The 20484-nt window shown below is 39.6% G+C and overlaps 1 protein-coding gene and 1 long non-coding RNA gene across 3 annotated transcripts in view; one reads left to right on the plus strand and one right to left on the minus strand.

The window, feature by feature from the left end:
* Positions 1–232: 232 nt before the first annotated feature.
* The window catches only part of DST (dystonin), a 308093-nt gene continuing 287841 nt past the window's right edge, over positions 233–20484 (plus strand). Inside the window, 4 exon segments of the mRNA XM_042803120.1 lie at positions 233–546; positions 548–575; positions 1004–1038; positions 16144–16332. Of these exon segments, the coding sequence (XP_042659054.1) occupies positions 292–546; positions 548–575; positions 1004–1038; positions 16144–16332 (507 nt within the window). The 5' untranslated portion in view covers positions 233–291.
* The window catches only part of LOC116965672, a 32078-nt gene continuing 13869 nt past the window's right edge, over positions 2276–20484 (minus strand). The window contains exons 2-6 of one of the 2 annotated variants that reach the window (XR_006166419.1): positions 16049–16246; positions 15062–15145; positions 11858–12020; positions 9630–9678; positions 2276–9542 (exon numbers count right to left, since the gene is read on the minus strand). This is a non-coding gene — a long non-coding RNA (uncharacterized LOC116965672). Of the gene's footprint in view, positions 9679–11857; positions 12021–15061; positions 15146–16048; positions 16247–20484 lie in introns of both variants that reach the window. The other variant, XR_006166418.1, reaches the window with a different exon arrangement.

The following is a 20484-nucleotide window of genomic DNA, read 5'->3' on the forward strand; positions in this document are numbered from 1 at the left end:
TCCCGCCGCCGCCCCGCCCCGCCGCGCCGGCTGCCATGCGGCTCCGCTCCCCCCCCCGCCCCGCCCCGCCGGTGCCCGCGGGCGCTCAGCCCGCCGCGCTTCCCCGCTGCCGCGGAACGGGAAGCCTCCCCACAGCCGCCGCTGCTGAGTCACGGCCTGAATTCCATCCCGCTCCTCCTCCTCCTCCTCCTTTTCCTCCTCCTCCTCCTCCTCCTCCTCCCTCCCCGCCTCCTCCCCCGCGCCGCCGCCTCCCGCCCGGCTGCCGGCCCCAGCACCGCGGTGCCGGCGGCGATGCCCGCCCCGCTGCCGGGGGGAGAGGCTGCCCGGCGCTGCCCGGCCCCCCGCCGCTCGCCGCAGACCCGCGCACGCACAGGGGCAGCCGGGCGCTTGAACCATGATTGCCGCGGCTTTCCTGGTCCTGCTGAGACCCTACAGCATCCAGTGCGCCCTCTTCTTGCTCCTGCTGCTGCTGGGGACCATCGCTACGATTTTATTCTTCTGCTGCTGGCACCGCAGGCTCCAGAAAGGGAGGCATCCCATCAAATCCGTCTTTTCAGGTCGCTCAAGGAGCCGAGGTAAGAGATGCCGCTCGTCCCCGAGGGCGGGGGGGGGGGGTGCTCCCGGCCCATCCCGCCGTTTCTGCCGGCGGAGGGCCGCTCTGCCTCCGTGCAGCCGGGCAATGGCTTTAAAGAAAATTCAAGCCGAGCCCAGGACTGCGGCAGCCTTGTCTCCACCCATCCCTTAGCGAAACCTCGGACAGCGGGAGAGGAGTGAGGGGCTGGGAAACCCCCCAGCATCCCCCCCGGCCCCTCAAGTGCAGCAGAACTTTATGCTTAACTTCTTCCCGATAAATTAAATATAAATGCCGGGCGGAGCTGCCAGCTGTGCCGGGAGAGCCAGACCCCGTCCAGGAGTATGCACCAAAGGGCGAGCAATTCGGTAAAACCGTTAGCCGGAACAAAATCTGAGGTGGAGCCTGTGTGTCTTTCTGCTTCTCTTCCAGATGCTGTCATGAGAACTCACCACTTTCGCTCTGAGGTAATTTATTTAGCACGCAATTTCAAGGTCAGAAGTTGTTCTCTTTACCTGAGTACATATTGTTGTGGTCTTTTGTTAATGAAATCATGTAGCAAACTTTTTATTTTGCATGAAAGACATAACGTCCTCTTTCCTTTTTTTTTTCTTTTTTTTTTTTTTTTTTTTTCCTCCACACAAAATGCAAGCTCTTCATTCGTGTTACCCTACCCGGCCTGCTGATTTGTGTCATTTCCAAAGCAATTGGTTACTTCAAGAAAAGCTGTGCTTACTGTACGTGCCAGACCTCCCTCTCTCTAAAAAGCAACCCCAAGCCCAGTTACTGACCGCACTGTAAATACGTGCAGAGCTGGCAGGTTTTGTGACTGCAGAGCTTCCGCTCGCCTGCTTTGCCGCCAGCCCTCACCTGCGCCTTGCTCCCCGCCGGGGAAGCTGCCCGCTTGGCTTGGATGCTGCTGCGGGAGATCCCAGAAGGATCCAGACTACAAGCCCGCTGGGCAGGCGCCTCGTTTGTGACTCTGGATTCAGAGGGCAATGGACTCAAAACTCTCAGATGCCAGTGCTAAAAGTATAACACAAAACCCAGTCACTTCCTAGGGATTCTGAATGAGGAGCATAATTGCTGGGAAAATAGGGAGAATAATATTTGTTTTAGTATCTACTTTGTTTCCATGCTGCCCTGTAGAGCTTCTGTCGAGATATTTCTCTTGCCTGGTTTCCTGCTATTGATTTAAGGCATATCTTCATGCCATAGCTTGTTATTCGGAAAGCCTTGAGTGAGAGTTTTTCACTGAAGTGATCTTTTGTTTTAAATTATTTGCATTTTTCCTTACCTGGCTGTGGGTGAGAAAATTACCCAGTTATGAGTAATGTTTTCAAAAGTGTGCATGGGGTATGTTTTTGCAATGTGGTTCATATTGGCAATTAGTTTTAAACTCCTAACTGTTTTGCAATTTGTAGGCATTATCATAAAAAAGAACATGACATAGGGAGTGTCCTATCTTTAATCCATAAAAAGTCTGGTTTTGTTGTTGACTGAACAGTGCTGCAGTAAAGCAAACAAACAAATGTGTCCCTCTGGAAGTCAAAAGATTTTTTCATGATTTAGTTCCTCCAATATGAAATACTTGGTTTTCATGTAATATTCTCTCACTCTTCAGCCTAGATAGAGATGTAGTTTAAAGTGTTACGCCCTTTTGAAATATCTGTCATCCTGTATGGTGACTCTTAAAAGAGAAGCTTGCAAAGTAACTAATTTATTTTTATTACTTCAGCATGTGGCTATTTGCATATCACCCAGTTAAAACTATACACAATTAAAATATTTCCTACAAGTTTCCATTTACTGAAGTATGCTCGAATAAAGAACTGTTACATTCTTTCAAAATTTCCTACATTTTGTTTAGACAGAGTAACACCACAGCTAATGGTCCAAACTGCCTTTTAAGTAAGTGGTGGAGCTGTTTCCCCCTTCATTATTTGATGATAGACTTTTGATTATTAAGAGAAAATGATGATTCATTTGATATTTATTAAATTTTAATTTCCCATTTAAAAAGAAAAAAAAAAGGTGAAACCTTATTTTAATGAATCTAATTGAATTGATTAATAACAAATAACAGGCATACTCCCATGAAAATATTGGCAGCATTATCTGAAACAAAATTTGACATTCTCATTCTATATCAGCACAAAACATTATGCACTTCCACCTCCAATAAGATATTGATGAAAGCAAAGCATGATACATGAAAATACAGGCTTTGAATAATTCCCCTCCCTTCCCCAATTAACAGAACATCTCAACTCCAAGTTTTATAGCACAAGATCCATCTGCTAGCTTCCACTATGCTTAGTTGTTTGTCAGGTGCAGTTATAAATGGTGTTTCTTAATGCTAATAAAAGATAATGAAAATTAGGCTGATAGTAAATAGCAGTGGGTTGGCATTCATCTCCTGAGAGCTGGGTTCAAATCCGACTTACAACACACGTGAACGTGCAGGTGGTCTAGCGGCAGTGCACGGAGAATTATAATTGCCCTATCTACGGAACGGTTGGCAATTCCTGCATGATTGGCTGCCTGCCAGAAAAGCCTTATATTTGGAAAAATAGATGTGTAGCAAATTTATGTTGAGGTTCTTTGCCAGAGCCACAGCTCTCATGGTGCATGCTTACATTGTCTTTGTCTATATACAGTGAAAACTATTTAATCCCTTTCCTTTAGTACCAAACCCTACGTTAAAAAATAAGACACCATGCTATGGGAGGGTAAATGCTAAATTTGAAAATGTGTTTATGATCCTTATCAGCTCTCCTGTTCTGAATTTTATATGCCACTGGTGAACTGAATCCACAAATAGTCTGTTTGTGTGGTTTTTGATTTTGAATGTCTGCAAAACATGCCTCATTATTATACAGCAAAAGTCTATGCAGATATTACTTATTATAGAATGAACTTAAGCATTGACCCCCTGCCTCAAAAGGAGGTAAATTTGCACGAATCATTATGAATATAAAGTAGGTTAAAGTCTCTTTGTTAGAGGTGCTTCATAACAGAAAAATTAACCAGCAAGAAGATGTGAGAGTTTCCTGAGATAATACAGCGGCGTTTCTACCTTCCCACTAACATTTATTTACTACCATCTGAAGTCTGTCAGACCCATTTTTTAAATATATTTTTTATTGCAGTTCTTTAAGTTCATTATGACTATAACTGCTCTTGAGATTCCTCCATCCCACAGGTACTATAGATACTCCATCAAGTCACACAGGAATCACACCCAGAATAGTTAATGTTTCTAATCTGAGGGAGACCTAGATATGCCACGGCTGTAAAAAGAAAACAAGTAAATTTCCAACGGAAATATTCATTGCTTACATGACAAATCAGACTTTGATGTAGCTATTTGCAGTAGTCTCTCCTTTCTTTATTTTGAGAATCAGTTGTAGAATGATGTCTGTGCTCAACCAAAACCACAGCAAAGTAACTATATAACTCAGTGAGAGTTTTACCAAAATAGGGACTATGATCCATTGTTGGTTTTATCATTACCATTATTATTATTCCTTGTATAGTCAAAATTGTGAATGTTATCAGAGATTCACGGACTTAATTCTTCTCGTGCTCTCTGTAGAAGTTTGGTGTTTTTTCATGAAGTACAGGAATTTTCTCTGAGTACTTTGGGGGCTTGGGCTTGATACATTCCAATGTTTAGCATCTTACACTTTACAAAGAGGTTTGAATGTCTCCTGTATTTTACAGTTTAGAGGCATTGCTTAATGTGCTGGTGTTGCCACTTTTTGTGATTTAGATTTCTTTCTGAATTAGTTTTCCTTATTCTCAAACCTTATGAAGTCATGAAATTATGTCAGATTTTCACCTTTCAATTAAAAAGGAAGTAAGCTGCTAGGCCTTAGACTGGAAGGAATTAATCCAAATGGTAAAATTCTTAAAATATTTTTATTCGGGGTAAGAACTGTTGAAAAAGAAGGCTCTCATTCAGGATCTTTAAATGGTTGTTTTTTATGAGATTGTGAAGGAATAATTGTGCTCACTGCTAAAACAGTAGTTGATGGTTTTCATAGTATTGGGGAAAAAAATTCACCAGATATATAAATATTTTGCCTGAAATTTTCTCTGAGCTTTACAGTTCTCCTTTATCTTACCTTTTAAATTAGAAATACTATGATCTCAGGAACTGAAGGTATCAGTGTCAGTGGGTAGTCACAAGCACTACGGTATCTTTTTGTATCTATGTAATTTTGACTTATATGTTTTAGGCAAATTTCCTGTGAATGCTTCCACTGAGACCTACAGGTATAAACTTACTAGGAAGAAAATCCATAGAAATTTTACAGTCTACTGTAAATGCTGACTTCACATAACCCAGGTGCATGCCTGGTGGGACTAGACATGCCAGTATGGCAAACAGGAGTTGACACTTTATGAAAAGACCCTCTGGGAGGGCTGGCAGCACATATTAACCACAGCTGTAGCAAAGGAACAATATTTGGTCATTTGAGTTTTGTAGACCCCACATTTTCTTCTTAGAATACTGAACAATCACTACAGGGTTATACATATTCAGTCTATTGTTGTGACAAGACTGGTAGTGAAATAGGTCAGCCAAGACTGATGACAGTTTTTAAGAGCAAATGAGTTTGCTAAATCATCCATTATGATGAAATGGATGTAAAACTATAGTACAACAATCTCCAGTAAATGTATATATTGGCTTTGCCAACAACTGATGCCCAGAAAAAGTGTTCATAAATTAAATTTATCCCTAAGCATACCTTCGCCATAATCATCCCCCTTCTGAGGCTGACTGTGAGACAGTTGCCTAAAAACAGTTCTAGATATCTTACAAAATCATAATGAAGAGTCTTTGAAGAGTTGTACTGTAATTCATCCTGAGCATTGCAGTTATTTATAAACAGCTCCAGTGAAAAGAAAAATCAGCAGACCCTCCAAGCTGAATTTGAGTCTTCTGTTTGATTTGAGAGAGTGCATTCAAGGAGCAACAGAAATGTACAGGACTAGCCAGAAAAAATACATTCATTCACCTATTCAGAGGATGTTTCTTTGTCTTTGAGGAGCTGAATCAGCCTGAAAATATTCTACCTTTGTGTTTGACATGCTTTTCCCCCAGGATGTTTAAACTGTTTTTCCATTAGCTGTCTAAGAGTTAAGGAACAGGTTCAAGGGAAAACAAATCAGAGACAAAAATAAATTGTTTTCTTAGATGTATGAAAGCACTTACATACAGGAATGAATGGAGAGCTATAAGTACAGGTTACACTGTATAAGGACAAATCCTTCTATCCATTTTTCATATCATGTCCAATAATGTGGCCCAGACAGAGTATGTCGCACTGAGCTGTTACTTGGCAAACTAGGTACCAGTGAGATTCTGCTTACTATACATCATCTGTCCATCACTGTTTGTCAGCTTTATTCACTGCAGTGCTGCCTTTAGATAGCCTAGCAAGAATTGGCCTGTGCTGAGAAACAGCCTGTTTGGCAATTGTATTTCAAAATATATGGCAATTCCCCAGTTGCAGCAGCAAGATCACTTGGGTTCCTGAGCTAACTCCAGAGGAGTTAACTTGGGTACCTTTATTCTGTACTACAGTGCGGTGTAGAAATGCCCAATACTTTTCTATAGCCATCTGGTTGCCTGCATCTCTATTCTGCCTTCCAACAGCCTGCAGAGCACTGAAATGCTGAAGGGATCTCCTCTCAGCTCATTCAATCAGCCAGTAAAGTACTGACACTGTGTCACTGTCCACATCAGTGGTAAGGCATGGTCTCGATACACTGCGTATTGGGACCTGCATTATAAATGAACACATCCTTGCAGTCCTCTAACAGGATAGGGACAACCGCTGCAGAAGGAACTTGTACATAATAAAACTTCTTTGTTGTATTTAGTTTCCCATTAATAAGGTTATATCTACAGCCTCCTAGCTATCATACAAGTATTTACATATTCAGGCTTCTCAGGATCTTCTGTTATCTCTGGAAATGCGTGTTTTAGATAAGGCTGCAGCTTCAGTTGTGTTGTATGCCAGTTACAGTGCACATTCCTGGTGCGCACAACCAGCTGCTTGCTCTGCAAGCAAGCAGAGCCCTGGTTTCAAGGGGATCCAGGTGGAGCACGGCTTGTCGCCGTCCGTCTGTTAGCAGTCACATCATACACATGTACAGACTGGGAACTTCTAGCTACTGTTTTTTGACTCAAATTAACCTTAGATTGAAACTGTGAATTAAAATAGCTGAGGTCATACTTGTGGTGAGCACATGTATTACCACATCTGCTGTAGAAACTGTTCTTATACAGACAGAAAGGATCATGCAGGGGTCCATAGATCACATACAGCTCAGAAAAGCTTAGCCATCTACACTGATTCCTCAGTTACTGTGGTTAGATTATTAGGGTGACAGATCAGGTTGTGGGTGTTCCTGCAGAAACAGCTCAGCACTTCAGGCTGAGGATATTAAAAGAAAGCAAGCATCGCATGAACAGAGTAGTATGACCCTCGGGGCTATTTCACCTCCTGGGCTGTTACATGTGTTTTCCTAGGGCATGGAAACGTCCCTCGCACTTTATTCCATTCCCAGGATTTTTTAAGGAGAGACACCTTTAGAGACACCTTTGATGTGCTATGGAAGAACCACGGAGAGCACAGGGTGAAGTCACCTTGCTGTTTTCATGCAGGATCCAATTCAGCTGAGCTGGGCTTGTTGGGCCTGGCTGTGTCAAACGTGAGCAGGTGCCATCCCAAGCCACGGCCTCTCAGCCTGCCCACTGTGCTCTGCGGCCTGGAGGGGTCTCAGGCTCCGAGGAGGGTGCGTGTGGGCTCCTCCAGCTCCCCTGGGCAAGGACTCAGCACTGCGCGGCAGAGATGCTTGAGCAGGTCGCCAGGCCCACAGCTGATATGGCTGATCTCAACCTAGTGCTAGCAAAGCTGGCTTGGACACTTTTAAGATTCAGCTGAACAGGATGCTGGGCTATCTTATCTAGACTGAGCTTTTGCCAAGAGAGGTTAGACCAGATGATCCTCGAGGTCTCTTCCAACCTGATATTCTATGATTGGTTTTGACCCGATTTCTTGTGCGGCTAGTTCACCTGCAAACCTGGGTACCTGTTGTCTGAGTACTTCTGCCATCCAAAGTGTCTGAGCCCCTGCTGGGCTCCCTTGTGCCCTACAGCCTTGCATCATGGAGAGTCAGTGGTTGCTGTTCCTGACTCATCAGCAGGCATGAAACGTGAGTTACGGCTGAAGCGTGAAAGCACTACATCAGCTATAGAAACTAACTGCACTTGACACTTGGGCAAAGACACGTATCTGGCAAGTTGTGCCAATGTCCTTATCACCCCTGTCCACTCAGCTGCTTAAATACAGCACTGTGCTTCAGGATGGCAGGGTAAATAGTAGAGCAGACTAGAAGTGAAACACTGTTCTTACAAGACTTAATTTATGATTATCTAAATTGATAGCACTAACTATACTGAAATACATAACCATGTCAGGCTGAGGTATTATATTTATCCTCCTTTGATCTAGTGAGAACTACATACAACTATACAACTAGGTAGAGGCATCGTTCCCTTCTGATCTGCTGCCGTTACCTTCCTGTGTGTAAAGTGCAGCCAGAGTTGGAAAGTGACTTTGCAATAGCAGCATCCTCTTATACAGCACGATAAGCTCACTGTAGGCATTTACAGTTTATAGTCTGTAGAGCTACTCAGCTGACCTAGTGTAGGTGTCTGCTTCAGGATGAGCTGAACAGCTCTTCAGGCCTCACCGAATGTATCAGCTAAATTCTGCAGTGGCTATAACAGGAGGCTAGACTAGTTGCTCCTAAAGGAGACACCTGTTCAGATATGTTGTTGGTATCTGAATCTAGGTATCTTAATAGATATCTGAATTCCATCATAGGTATTTTTTTTGTACGTGCCTGCTAAGTCTTCCGTCAGTTATACATCTATTTTATGCTTGATGAAGTGAAGACCCATCTTCACATGCTGTGGTGCCATAAATTCTCTTACCAGTTTACACTTCAAACAAACGCACTGAACAGGAGAGTAATTTCTTTATATTAGATGTTGGGCAGCACTTGTATGGTTTAGCAATCTGTGTGTTATTTCTTATTCTCCTTCTTACTGTATTTTTAATATTTAAAGGTAATTCCTTATGGCAGATTCTTGATGTATACTGTTCACTGCCCAAGCTGAGGAGAAGTACTGAGATGGAAGCAGAGGTGGAAGGGGGACATGCTTGGGAAATCTGCTAGTATATTCTAAATTAAACTTTCCCTTGCAGACCACTGATCAATCAATACCCTGATTTATTTTTGTTCTTAAATAATTGTTCCATTCCTACTGTAGGCTGGCGGTGCCCTGAGGTAACAGGGAAGGAACTGGGACAAGCCATCACAAAGGCAGGGCAGCCGTGGAGGGCTGCAAGCCTTGTCAGAGGATGACAGGACTGCTTGGAGAACAGGCCAACTTCTGTGGTTTATAGATTAAGGCAGGAAAGAGTATTTAAAGGGTATCCTGAGGCATGACTGGGTATGCTTTTTGGCTATTTTCTTATACCTCATCAGATTTTCTTAGTGTTACAGCTTACGTGCTTTGATAGGAATCCTAACCTTATGAGAGGTAAAAACAAACAATCTGAAAAACAGCAGTGTAATGCAACATGGGTTATTAAAAACTGTATTCTAAATTCACATCTAAACCCTAGGTTCACACAAGGGCTCATATGTATACACTTGGGGGCCTGCTTAAGAATGGGAAAGCAGGTTATTGATGTATTTCATGAACTCAGATGGAAAAGTAATCTTGTTCGGATGATGTAAAAGACAATTGCTTTTAATCCCTTTGAATGCGTGGATTTATCTTGGAATATGACACATGCCAAATCACAGTCTTCAATATCTGAGAAATGGTTCCAGCACTGCTTAGAGTTTAGGTTTTTGAAGATAAGAATAATATCTCCTAAAATAAACATAAGGCATGCAAAGAAGTGTCAGTGAAAGCTTGTTAATGAGGGAGTGGAATGAGAAATTGAATGTAAAATCTTACATTTGATGTTTTAAATCTTGATTCAGATCTTCATAGGAGTAAACTTCAGCTAGGATTAAAAAAAAAAAAAGATCAAGAGAACCACATAAAAAAAAAAAGTTGCAGTCTATTTTTTGAGGCCTAATAGAACCAAGACAGAGGAAATGCAGTTGCATCCTTATATATTTGTGAAGTAATATACCGAATGAATATAGGTAATCTTCCTGCTGTAGAAAAAGACCTAGCTTTAATTAGCAATCTTTACTATGAGAGAATGTTTAGCTAGTTTGGAGGACTTAACTTGAATCCTGGATTTTGGGATGAACTTGCAGAACTGTCAGTTAAATAAATGTGAGGCTTTTTTTGTTTTTTTTTTTTTTTTTGTAACCTGAGGATATTTGTGATGGAAGTCACTATGAGAGAAGAAGAGGGGAAATAATGCAGTCTTGGTCTGTTTTTAATTTAAAACTGTTCTTACAATACAGATGCATATATATATATATATATTTATGTGTGCAGCAGAAAGACTCTCAAATTTCTCTCAGTGTGCAGGGGAATTTGATACAATAAAGTCATTTAATTAAACCTGCCTTTTTAGTTCCAGTAGGTACTTCAACTATAGGGTTTAATTCTATTTCAGCCTGTCCACAAAACAGCTGAGAACTCTGGCATCTTGAGAACAGTTTTGATACTATGCACACTAATGTCACCAGGCTAAAATGTTATAGGCTGCATATACATGAAAGTTTCCAAGCTTTGAACAGGCAGTAACTAACAATTCAAAGACTGTTTCTTGAGGCCGTTGATTGACAGTGGTAATAGATGACAATTCTCACGCATACACAATCACTGTCAAAAACCTTAAAATCAAGCACACAAAGTTGGGTATCTTATCTGAGTTCCTTTTGGCTTTGATATTCATTAGTGCACCTGCAAAAGTGCATTTAACCTACCGGACTCATTCAAATATCTGTAAAGGCATTCGCAAACACTGTTGAGTTGTATTGTCATTCCTCCAATTGTGCTGAATTGTGTCTTAATGCTAGCTAGTGCTTTTTCCGTGGTTTACTGAAGTTCTGCCAGAAGGTAAACGTGACTGCAGTCCAGTGTCCACTGAAGTTAATGCAAAGGTTTCTGTCGACTTCAGCAGGAGATCTGATAATGCACTCTTACTTTTCTTGAAGTTAATGTTTAGTGACTCCAAAAACACATACTGGCCAGAAAGGTTGGATTCCAAGGTTAGAATTCTGACACCCAATATATTCTACATAAAATACTTACACACTGGAAAAAAAGAAAACTGAATATGGTTTCTTATCAAGCATAGAAATAAGGGGTAATATATGATGAAGGCAGTAGGGATTGTGGAAACCAGAACGGAGAGGAAAAGTATCTGGTGAATTAATACAATAGCACATTAAAAGAACAGAGGAGTCAAAGATTCATGTCGCTAAAGTAATTACGCACTCATGGGATAGCACTGATGTATTCGTATGGTGCTATTAAAGTATCAGACAAAGAATTAAAAAGAAATACAGAAAAACTAAGACAGTGAGGGAAAAAGTTCAACACATTATCCAAAATGTGCTCATCTGTACATAAAAAAAAGTGCAAAAGTTAGAAAAGTTTTTTAGGAAGATTCAAAATCCTATTTTTTATAGAAACGATTGGACTAGGAATGGGAATAGGCAAAAACGTAACAAGGATTGCAAAGTATGACATACTTGGTTATCAAATATGAGACCATACTGAAGAAATTCTGGAGAATGGGGCGAATGAACACACATAATGTTCATAAATGCAAGGCTGGGTATGTTACGGAGAAAAGTTTTTTATCCACTTCATTAATTTTTAAGTTTATGGTCTCCAGAAAGGGCCTTTTGAATTACTTTTAACAATTCAGTGAAGGCCTCTTTCAGATGTATAGTCCGATCAGAAAAGAAGATGGGATGGGAAATATTTAAATAGAACAGAAAACTATGTTATACTATTATATATATCAGTAATACAGATTTATGAGTACTGTGCTGAATTATGGGGATCCAACAAGAGTGACATCTGTGAATGAGGACATGTAAAACACCAAAAATAAAGTGGTGGAAGAGACTGGAATTATTTCATGTAGTAGGAGGAAAATAAGAGGAACTCTGATGATAGAATATATATGGAATGATGAATACTCTATTGAAAGCAAGCCAGAACCTAGTCATCATGGGTCTGATCCATTCTATCTAGCTTTGGATACTTACCATATAGATGTCTATGACTGAAGTAGTCAGTTTGGGCTCCCTTTGTGGCCAATGGAGAGAAATAGGAGCTGTTAAAGGACTTTTCCTCTGACCTGCTGACTTCAGTGGCTCGAAAGGGAAGGGAGTTCTGCTGAGCTTTGGTCAGAGGAATCCCACAGTGTTTCTATATACAAGAAATCAGTCACTGAATCAGGGATGTGAAGTTAAAACTTGGCTGGATAAGAAGATTTATTTTTATAGAACCTCATACCGTGGAAGTAATTTTACACAATCAGTTGGTTGTGTGCTCTGGCATGGAGCGCCCAGGCTTGCGACATTCATCACTGGTTTGGGTGTAAAGATAGACACAACAGGCCCTTTCAATATCACCACACTTATTTCCAGTAAAAAAACCCCAACTTTCAGAGAAGACTTAAAAGGATGAATTTCAGCTTAAAGAGACTGATCTCCCCAGACTCCTTCCACAGACAGAAAAGCTCCCTCGAGAGTAGGTGAAGAAGGCCTTGGCTCTGCACTGGCCTCCAGAGACATCTCTCTATTCCTGCTGACTGTAGAGTATGACTAGGAAGATCAGTCTTCATGGATACAAACAGACTCTAACTGGAAGGATGCACATGAATGCTTTTGGAGAGAAGATAATCCCAAGTTCAGTTTGCCTCTTGTCTTCCTCTGTGGTATCTAAAACTGGTTCTGGTGGTCACCTGTGTTGTTTCTTTAAGGAAGAACACTTGTAGTGTAAATCTGTGTGCAGTTATTTTAGTATTTAGAAGACAGATTTTCTAAAAATATGTATTTGAAGTCTTGCTTGGTTTGCCTTGTTTCAGAATCTTACAGGCATGAAAATGAGTCAGGCAGTAGAATCTAGGAATGAGCAACTCCCTCTCAGCGCAAAGAACAAGAAAAGGTTTGTCACTGTCCAGTGACACAGCATTCACATGATACCGGAAACTACAAGTTGCTTAATGGTGTTAGAGCAACCTCATTGTGATGCCCATGTGATTTAAAAATCTCTAGTGTTTCCTCAGTGACTTGGTCTCAGGTAGCATACTGTGTATCCTTGAATATTTTGTAATACTTTTCTGCTCTTCTGTGAGTGCTGTCTTAACATCTAAAACAGTGCTGTCTTTGCCAAACAGATATTATTATAATCTTCATGTTTTTAATTGTGATTGCTCTATTAATATACGTTTTCAATTTTGGCTTCAACTAAAGGATAAATAACACAGATGACACGAGAAGCATCTGTTCGTTTCACTGTTGAGAAGGAATGACTGGCCCTTCTAGTTTTGTATTGAGCACAGGAGTAGCAGCTCTCATACATTACATCACTTTTGACTATTGTCTTCATTTTTGAGTACCAAATCTTGAAATTTTCCAGATTTGGGTTTTTGCTCTGGCAAAATCTCACTGAAGGAATGAGTAAGCATTTTGGGTTTTGATCTGAGGACTCTGCCCTTGTAACATTATCATTGTTGATATGGAATTAATTTTCCACCTGAAATCATGATCCTCTGCCTTTATCGCATTATAATCCTCCCCAGAGCAACTGTTTGTGATACTGCAGGCAGATTATGACTTCAAGTGAAGAATAAGCTTCAGCAAACAGAAGCAGATGAGCTCATAAAGAGATAAAGATCCCATTTTCTTGCTAGTAATAATCAGCAAAAGAAAAAAAATATATAAAATATAAAGGAGAAGCACTGTCTATAAGCAGACTTTTCTGGAAGTCACAAGTGACTTTTTCATATCAAAACATAATACTCGATTGGTGAACCTTGAAGTATTTTGAGGTCAAGCCACTCAGTGAGACAGTCCCACATATTTAAATCCCTATCTGGCATGCATTTCTAGAGCTGCTTAGCTTCTACCAAATTCTTCTGTTACATAAACATACTTTCCCAAAGAGTTTTATCCAGCTAATGGGGATATAAGCATAGTGAGGGAGCAGCTGCAGAGCAGGGTATATAACCAGGCTTCGGCCAGTAGCCATCATATGTAAATGAATCCTAATGCTTTTAACATTTAGAAAATCTCTTCTGAATTCAGAATTTGGAATAGAATTGCTGGGTATTCTGGTCTCTTATGGAATATTTTATTTTACTGTGAAGTAATCTCGGATGCACGCTAACTTTTTTTGTAAAAGAAAATTTCTACAAGAAGTAAGCTCTGTAATAGTAGGCTCTCTGTGGTGTGTTTTTCCCTGTCACCCTCAATAGTCCTAGGATCACACTGAATGATACATTGTAAGTATCTATTAGCTATTTCACAGTGCAGAGAAAAATGGGGCAATAAGTTTTAACACCGCAACAGTGTGGCGGAATATCTCACAGATTTACACCTCTGAATGTTTATAGAGATTTTCCTAAATCTGCCCGGATCTGCTGGCTGCAGCGGCTCCCACTGCGCTGCCTGCGTTGGTCGATACGGACAGGGACCTGCTTCCACTGAGATACAGGGAGTCAAAACCTGGCTCTGCCTGTGGTCTTAACGACTCTATTGCTTCAGTAGAATAGGAGGGATCATAAAAAAAGGATTCAGGAGATTTTGGCCATATCTTTTCAACATATGTGTATATCTAGCCATGATGGACCACATACATGAACCTCCCAGATGGACTAAGTAGGGTTGGGCTCTGTTCCTGTCCCACCTGTCCAGTGTCCAGCACTAGAAAGTTGCTACCTGGAAGTTTCTGCACCCTGGCACTTCAACCTTTTCACATCATCTGTTGCATGCAATGTGTATCTGTAGCAATTACTAGCATGTGTATGTAAATATATGTTTGTGTGGTTTGGCTATTTAGGGGTATATTTACTTACTGAAGCATGCCTTTAAATAATGAAAATAGCTCTCTGTCTTTCTGAGTGACCAGAACAGACTGCAGCTCTCTTCCCTTGCAGTCTCATGAATATTAGAGTGGTAAATCAAATTTGCACAGAGCCATATATCTGACTTTTGATTGCTTCAGTTTACCAAATAACAACATTTTAGCATAACTTTTCTATGCTGATTTCTTAATTAAAACAACAACAACAACAAAAAAAGCAAAACAAAACAGAAAAAACGAACCCAAAAGCTAAGGGAATGGGGAAAAAAGAACAGCAGGTTTATATGGAAATGTATTGCTCCCACTACTTTTCAGCTGGCAGGAACTCAGGATATTTAGATTCATAGCATAGATTTCTGCAGTTTTAGCTAAAATCTCACCTTGCAGAAGTTTGATTCTTTATAGGGACCAGCTATATCTGAGTGTTGAGTTTGTCACAGAAGGACTTCAGCAGGGATATTTTGCTAGAAGAAAAAAGAAGGTAGAAAACTAGGAATTGTTGCATCTATTCTTAGTTTTGAAAGGGAATGTAGTCCATAAATTGCAGACTATCACTAAGGACGTAGATTTGGCTCACTTATTCTGAAAACTGATGTGACTAAAGTGAATGACACTCTTATTTACAACCTGGCCAAGTTTAATATCAACCAACACTGTATTCAGTACAAATGACACACGGCAGCCTCATGCATGCTCATGAGGGGACTCAGTGAATTGAGAGAATGCTCATTGTAAATGCTCTGCAGGTAACAATACAAGGCTAGCTTTATATGTGCTGCCATTAAAGGACTGAAATTCTGTAGGGCTATGAGACCTTCTGGATGATGCTCAGAGCTTTTCACAGCAAGTGTCTAAAAAGCATTTGTGAAGGGCAGATTTTCCTGAGACTATCAATTTGGCTAAATATACATGTATTCCTCAAATGATAGCAAAAGACAGGACTCTGTCTTGATTATTTTATTTCAAAAGGTAAGGTCTCCCCCCAAATCTATCAGCATCAGAACTCCTAACAGGAACCGTTAGCCATAATTAAGTGTTGCCAGCTACCAATTTTTCTTCACTTTCATTATCAGAAAAAAATGCACCTTTTCAGCTCACACTCCCTAAAACAATTTCTCACGAGGCCAAGAATTAACCTGGAAAATTTTAATTATAAATTTAAAATTAGAACTATTTAGTTATAAATAACTAAGAGTGTGAGCTTATAAAGAAAAGCAACAGGAGTTACTGCGACTAGCTGTGTTAGTAATACATATGATTGAGAAATATAAAGCAGATGTGATATTAACAGCACTTAGCAACATCTTGTTATTGTTACGTGCAGTATATATGGACATTATATTAATTTAAGATGGGCATGCTTGTACCTGAAGTCGTTGTTAAGTTCCTGTATGATTTTTCTGTTGTTACATGGCTCCATTCTGGGAGATGTCAAACACAATGATCACTTTTTCTGTTATAGGGCTTTAGATCAAGTCCTCGTCATGCTAGAAGACGTGTAGCACCTCGCCTTGAGGAAACACAACCTATAGTGGAAGCTCACCACCTAAGTGAGCAGGAAACTTCTGTAAGGAAAAGAAAAATCAAGAAAAGCAGCCGAGTTCAACCAGAATTTTATCATTCTGTTCAAGTTACCCCAACTCGAAAACCTGTAAGTATTTTACCTTTAGGGATAAATAGCACTCAAAGTATATTATAGAGGCATGTAATATAATTCTACTTTTTGGGCCACCCATATTCTGTTCCTCAATTTAAAAACCTTTTCAGTTCTCATGTTCAGCAAATCTAGATAAAAGTTTGTTAGACTGTAATTAATGTTGATGCATAACTCTAAAAAAAATCCAGTTCAGAAGAGGGGTTCTTGAATTTTGATGTTTGTTTAATATTCAGCCTATAGCCAATATTCAAATAAGGTATTATTTCATTTTTATAGAGATATTACTTAACAAGTTTTTATAGCACATGTGTATGTTATTGAAATTCCTCATTCAGATTTATCAGAGATTCTATGTACTGAACCAAATTTATATTAAATCTCACTACTAGATATAATTTTGAGGTCTCTTCTGCTTTAAACAGTATTTACAATCTTTCTGCTCAACAAAACTTGTACCAAATCTTGTAATTCTTTGCTCCTCATCTTGATCTACATAATTCTTTTAATAATGATAACCTACTTCTAGTGAGCAAATATGACAATTAATTTCATTGAACACTTAGTTCTTAACGTAAATGCGTATGAAGATACTTCCTGCAGACATAATGGATTTCTCTTTTTAATGAGAACTCATTGCTTCGATGCATTTGCTGACTAACCTGTCTGTGCCAATGTTAAGGGGCTTCAGCTACTTCTATTGAGCCAGTATTATTAAAAAGGGAACTATTGAGCATACCCTAAAAAAGGTTATCTTGAGATTATCTTGCTCCAACCTAACCGAACCTTCCCAGATTTGTGTTAATTGAGCACCAAGAATTATCAGTGAGCTCTGAAGTTGATTTGAGAAAGAGTATTCTATCATAGAAGTACATAGTCTGAGAGAGCAAGAAACTTGTGCAAAGAACAGAAAGCCAGAGCTGCAAACAACTGCCAGAATTTTTACCTTTTAGCAGATACATTTAATTTCTATGCTTTCACATCACTACTCCCCAATTTTCCCTGTTCTCTGAGGCTTCTACTTATATATTTTACTCTGCTGCTGCTTCTGTCATTTAATTTGCTCTGATGGATTCATCTTCTGCTGTTCTTAAAGGATCTCTTCTTCCTTTCTTCTCAACCATCTCCCTTTCACTCCCATCCTATCTCACTCTCTAGAGTACTCTAACTCACTCTGTTGTTCTTACCAGGTCTCCAGCCTCTCACCAGGCTCTTCTCTGTTCATTACTTGCTTCTGGTCCTTTGCGCACTTTATTGTCTTTCATCTCTTCCATCACCTCCTCTATTATTTTCCACTCTACTCCTGTTTTCTTGATTCCCTTTTTTGTTTGCTTGTTCTTCACTTTTTCCATGGTAGGCCTATGCTGAGGGTAAGCTTGCCTGTAATTGCTGAGGCTATTACCAACTGCCACTGACTAGCAATATGGGAAAAAGCATCGGTGGTGCTGAATTAAAGAACTAAAATGGTGGAAATGCTGTAAGCAGCAAAACAAGCTTTGAAGAATGGATAAGTGAAGTTAAGAAAGCTATGCTTTTCCCCAAAGTTGGTGACACATCAAGGACTTCAGCCCCATCAAAGAAAAAAAAAGTATAAGTATAGAAAATGTGCAGTGTTACATAGTAACTTCACTTTCCTATAATTTCATGGGTCCATGATATATCTGACAAGACCTGCCACTGAAACAATAAATCCCAGATTTAGAGAAAACTTCTCTCAGTGGTGTCACCATTATGTCACTATCTTGAAATTGTTTTTGCATTATATCTTTTATACAATATCATATAGTTCTCTTGAGAGCCTTTTGTTCTACAGCCTTGATGAACTCATGTTTCTACAAAAAGAAAAAACAAACCCCACAAAACATTATCTTTATTAGACTGTGATCCAGAAAACATAAGTCACCGATTTAATTTCTCATGCACATTTTAAGTTATTCTGAATATAATATTAAAACCATGGTGACAGGGTGAGTAAGGTTCATGCCATGACAAATCACTTCATCGTTGTGAAGTTCCATACAGTCACAATGCTGTCCATCCCAGTTTGTCGCAGCTTTGTTCCACTTAGTTTCAACATCTTGAAGATGAGACTTTTGGCCTTTATCTTTGTTAGTTTTACATGATTCAGTGCCAGAAATGCTCTTGTTAGTCTGCATAATTCCTTTCCATTATTTTTTCCTGTTATTCCTAGCTCTGACCACTTGAACCACTTTAAATAAATCATCTGTTGTCTTGATGTTTACACTATGGAACTGTTTGTAGGCAGCTATGGCCATATCCTGCTTAGTCATCACTTGAAAAAAAGAAGACATATGATGTCTGCTAACTAGAAGACATAATTTCTCCTCATAAACCAGTTCTCCTTATGATAATTTTGTTTGCTTTTTTCCTACTCATGTTTTTTTTGTCCCTATTTTCTGACAAGAGAGAATGGTATTTCGAAAGTAACCATAAAACAGCCTTATGGAAACATTTTCCTTTGCTCCAGGAAATTTTTGAGTAATCAGTCCTAAAATATGTTAGCCTGTTCAGTTGCCGTATTAAAATATATGCTTAAAGACTTTTCAGATATTTTATTACAAGGTTTTTTTTTTGATATTTAGATACTAGACTTTCTTAGTGCTGCTAATTTAGACTATTTTGTATTTGGTTGTTTCTGTTGTGTCTAAATCTTGTTTTGCAGTTTCCTAGCCACAGCTATAATTATCTGAATTTGCTTGGCTTATTTCTCACTTCCTGCATATCAATCTGAGATCTTTCCAGTATTGTCCCTGATCTTGTCAGAATTAAGCTAGGTGTAACTGTGTATATGGGCATAATCCCATTGAAGACAATAATTTCCCTTGAAAATCTACATGAGCAGATGTTTGCAGAAATCGAACATTAGTTTTCTCTGAAAATTTAATCAGTTTTTTCCACCTTCTAGGTCATTAGTGAAGACACTAAATACATTTTGTCCCAATACTGATCCTTACCAGACAGAGGTCATAGCCATTTTCACTTTATTTTATTCATCTAACTGCAGTGCAACATGAACATAATGGTGTTTAGCTTACACCTTCTATGGCATGTTGTTGTATGCCCTGTAGGCCACGCTTTCATTGGTGGCTGTATTATTTGTGCTGACATTCTCTATAGGTGACAGTTTTACATCAGCTTCACACCAAGAAGAGTACAGATACCCGTTACTGAAGTGTGCTTTGAAATTTTGAATACAGTGGAGAACTCTTGAGAAGAAACAGAACCATGTTCTTTAAATTAGCATGACTTCATGCAAGTCAAAGAAGTCATACGTATCATTCCTTTTAAGATTCAGGTAGCTGATTTTGTATGGGCAGTTAGATTTTTCTGAAGGTGTGTATGGATGTGCAGAGGTCTCCTGTTGTGAGCTTGCTGCTGTCTAGCAGTACTTTTCTAGGGCAAATTTTAAACTGGGGGTTTTAGTACAAGCATTTTACAAATATTATCTATATTTTAAAAAAGGTGTCTGTTCTGGGGCAAACGTATAAAATTCTGCAAATTATTAATAGGGTTTTTTTTACTGTGCTGGCCTGGTACCAAAAGATGGACATGAGCTTGTGTAAACATCCAGCTCCTGAGCTGTGGGGTCAGTTAGACATACAGTTCTGCCAAATTCTAATTTCACCTGTATGTCTAAATACATAATTGAAAAGAGATGCTGTCAAAGCATCGTCTTTGACATCTCCACTGTTAAACAGTTTGAAGGGCTCTGAAATTGCCTGACTCATGCAGTCACCAAGGATTATTTAAGATCATGAGATAATAGTACCAAAATTTGCACTTGAGTTTGTCATAACAGGATCACTGTAAGACGTGTGGCAGATGAGACTACAGACATATGGGCATAAATAAACCTAGTTCCTTCACTTTCAGACGTGAAATCCCTGTTTCTACTCAAAAGCCACACATCCAAACTTACTGGCCTACTTTGCCCCAGCACTGTATCGACAGCATATATTGAGGTGATTATTTATTGCATACTGTTAAAAAAATAAGTATCTCCGAAGTAACCTCCAAAGAATAAACTGATGACAAATAATGATCTTGGAAGCACTGCTGCTCATAGGTATCCCTCAGTGTCTCCTAATGAACCTGTTTCTAATTATTTAAAGACCACTCTTTGCTGGA

Source organism: Tyto alba, unplaced genomic scaffold, assembly GCF_018691265.1.
Source record: "Tyto alba isolate M040663 unplaced genomic scaffold, T.alba_DEE_v4.0 Super-Scaffold_40, whole genome shotgun sequence".
NCBI lineage: Eukaryota > Metazoa > Chordata > Aves > Strigiformes > Tytonidae > Tyto > Tyto alba.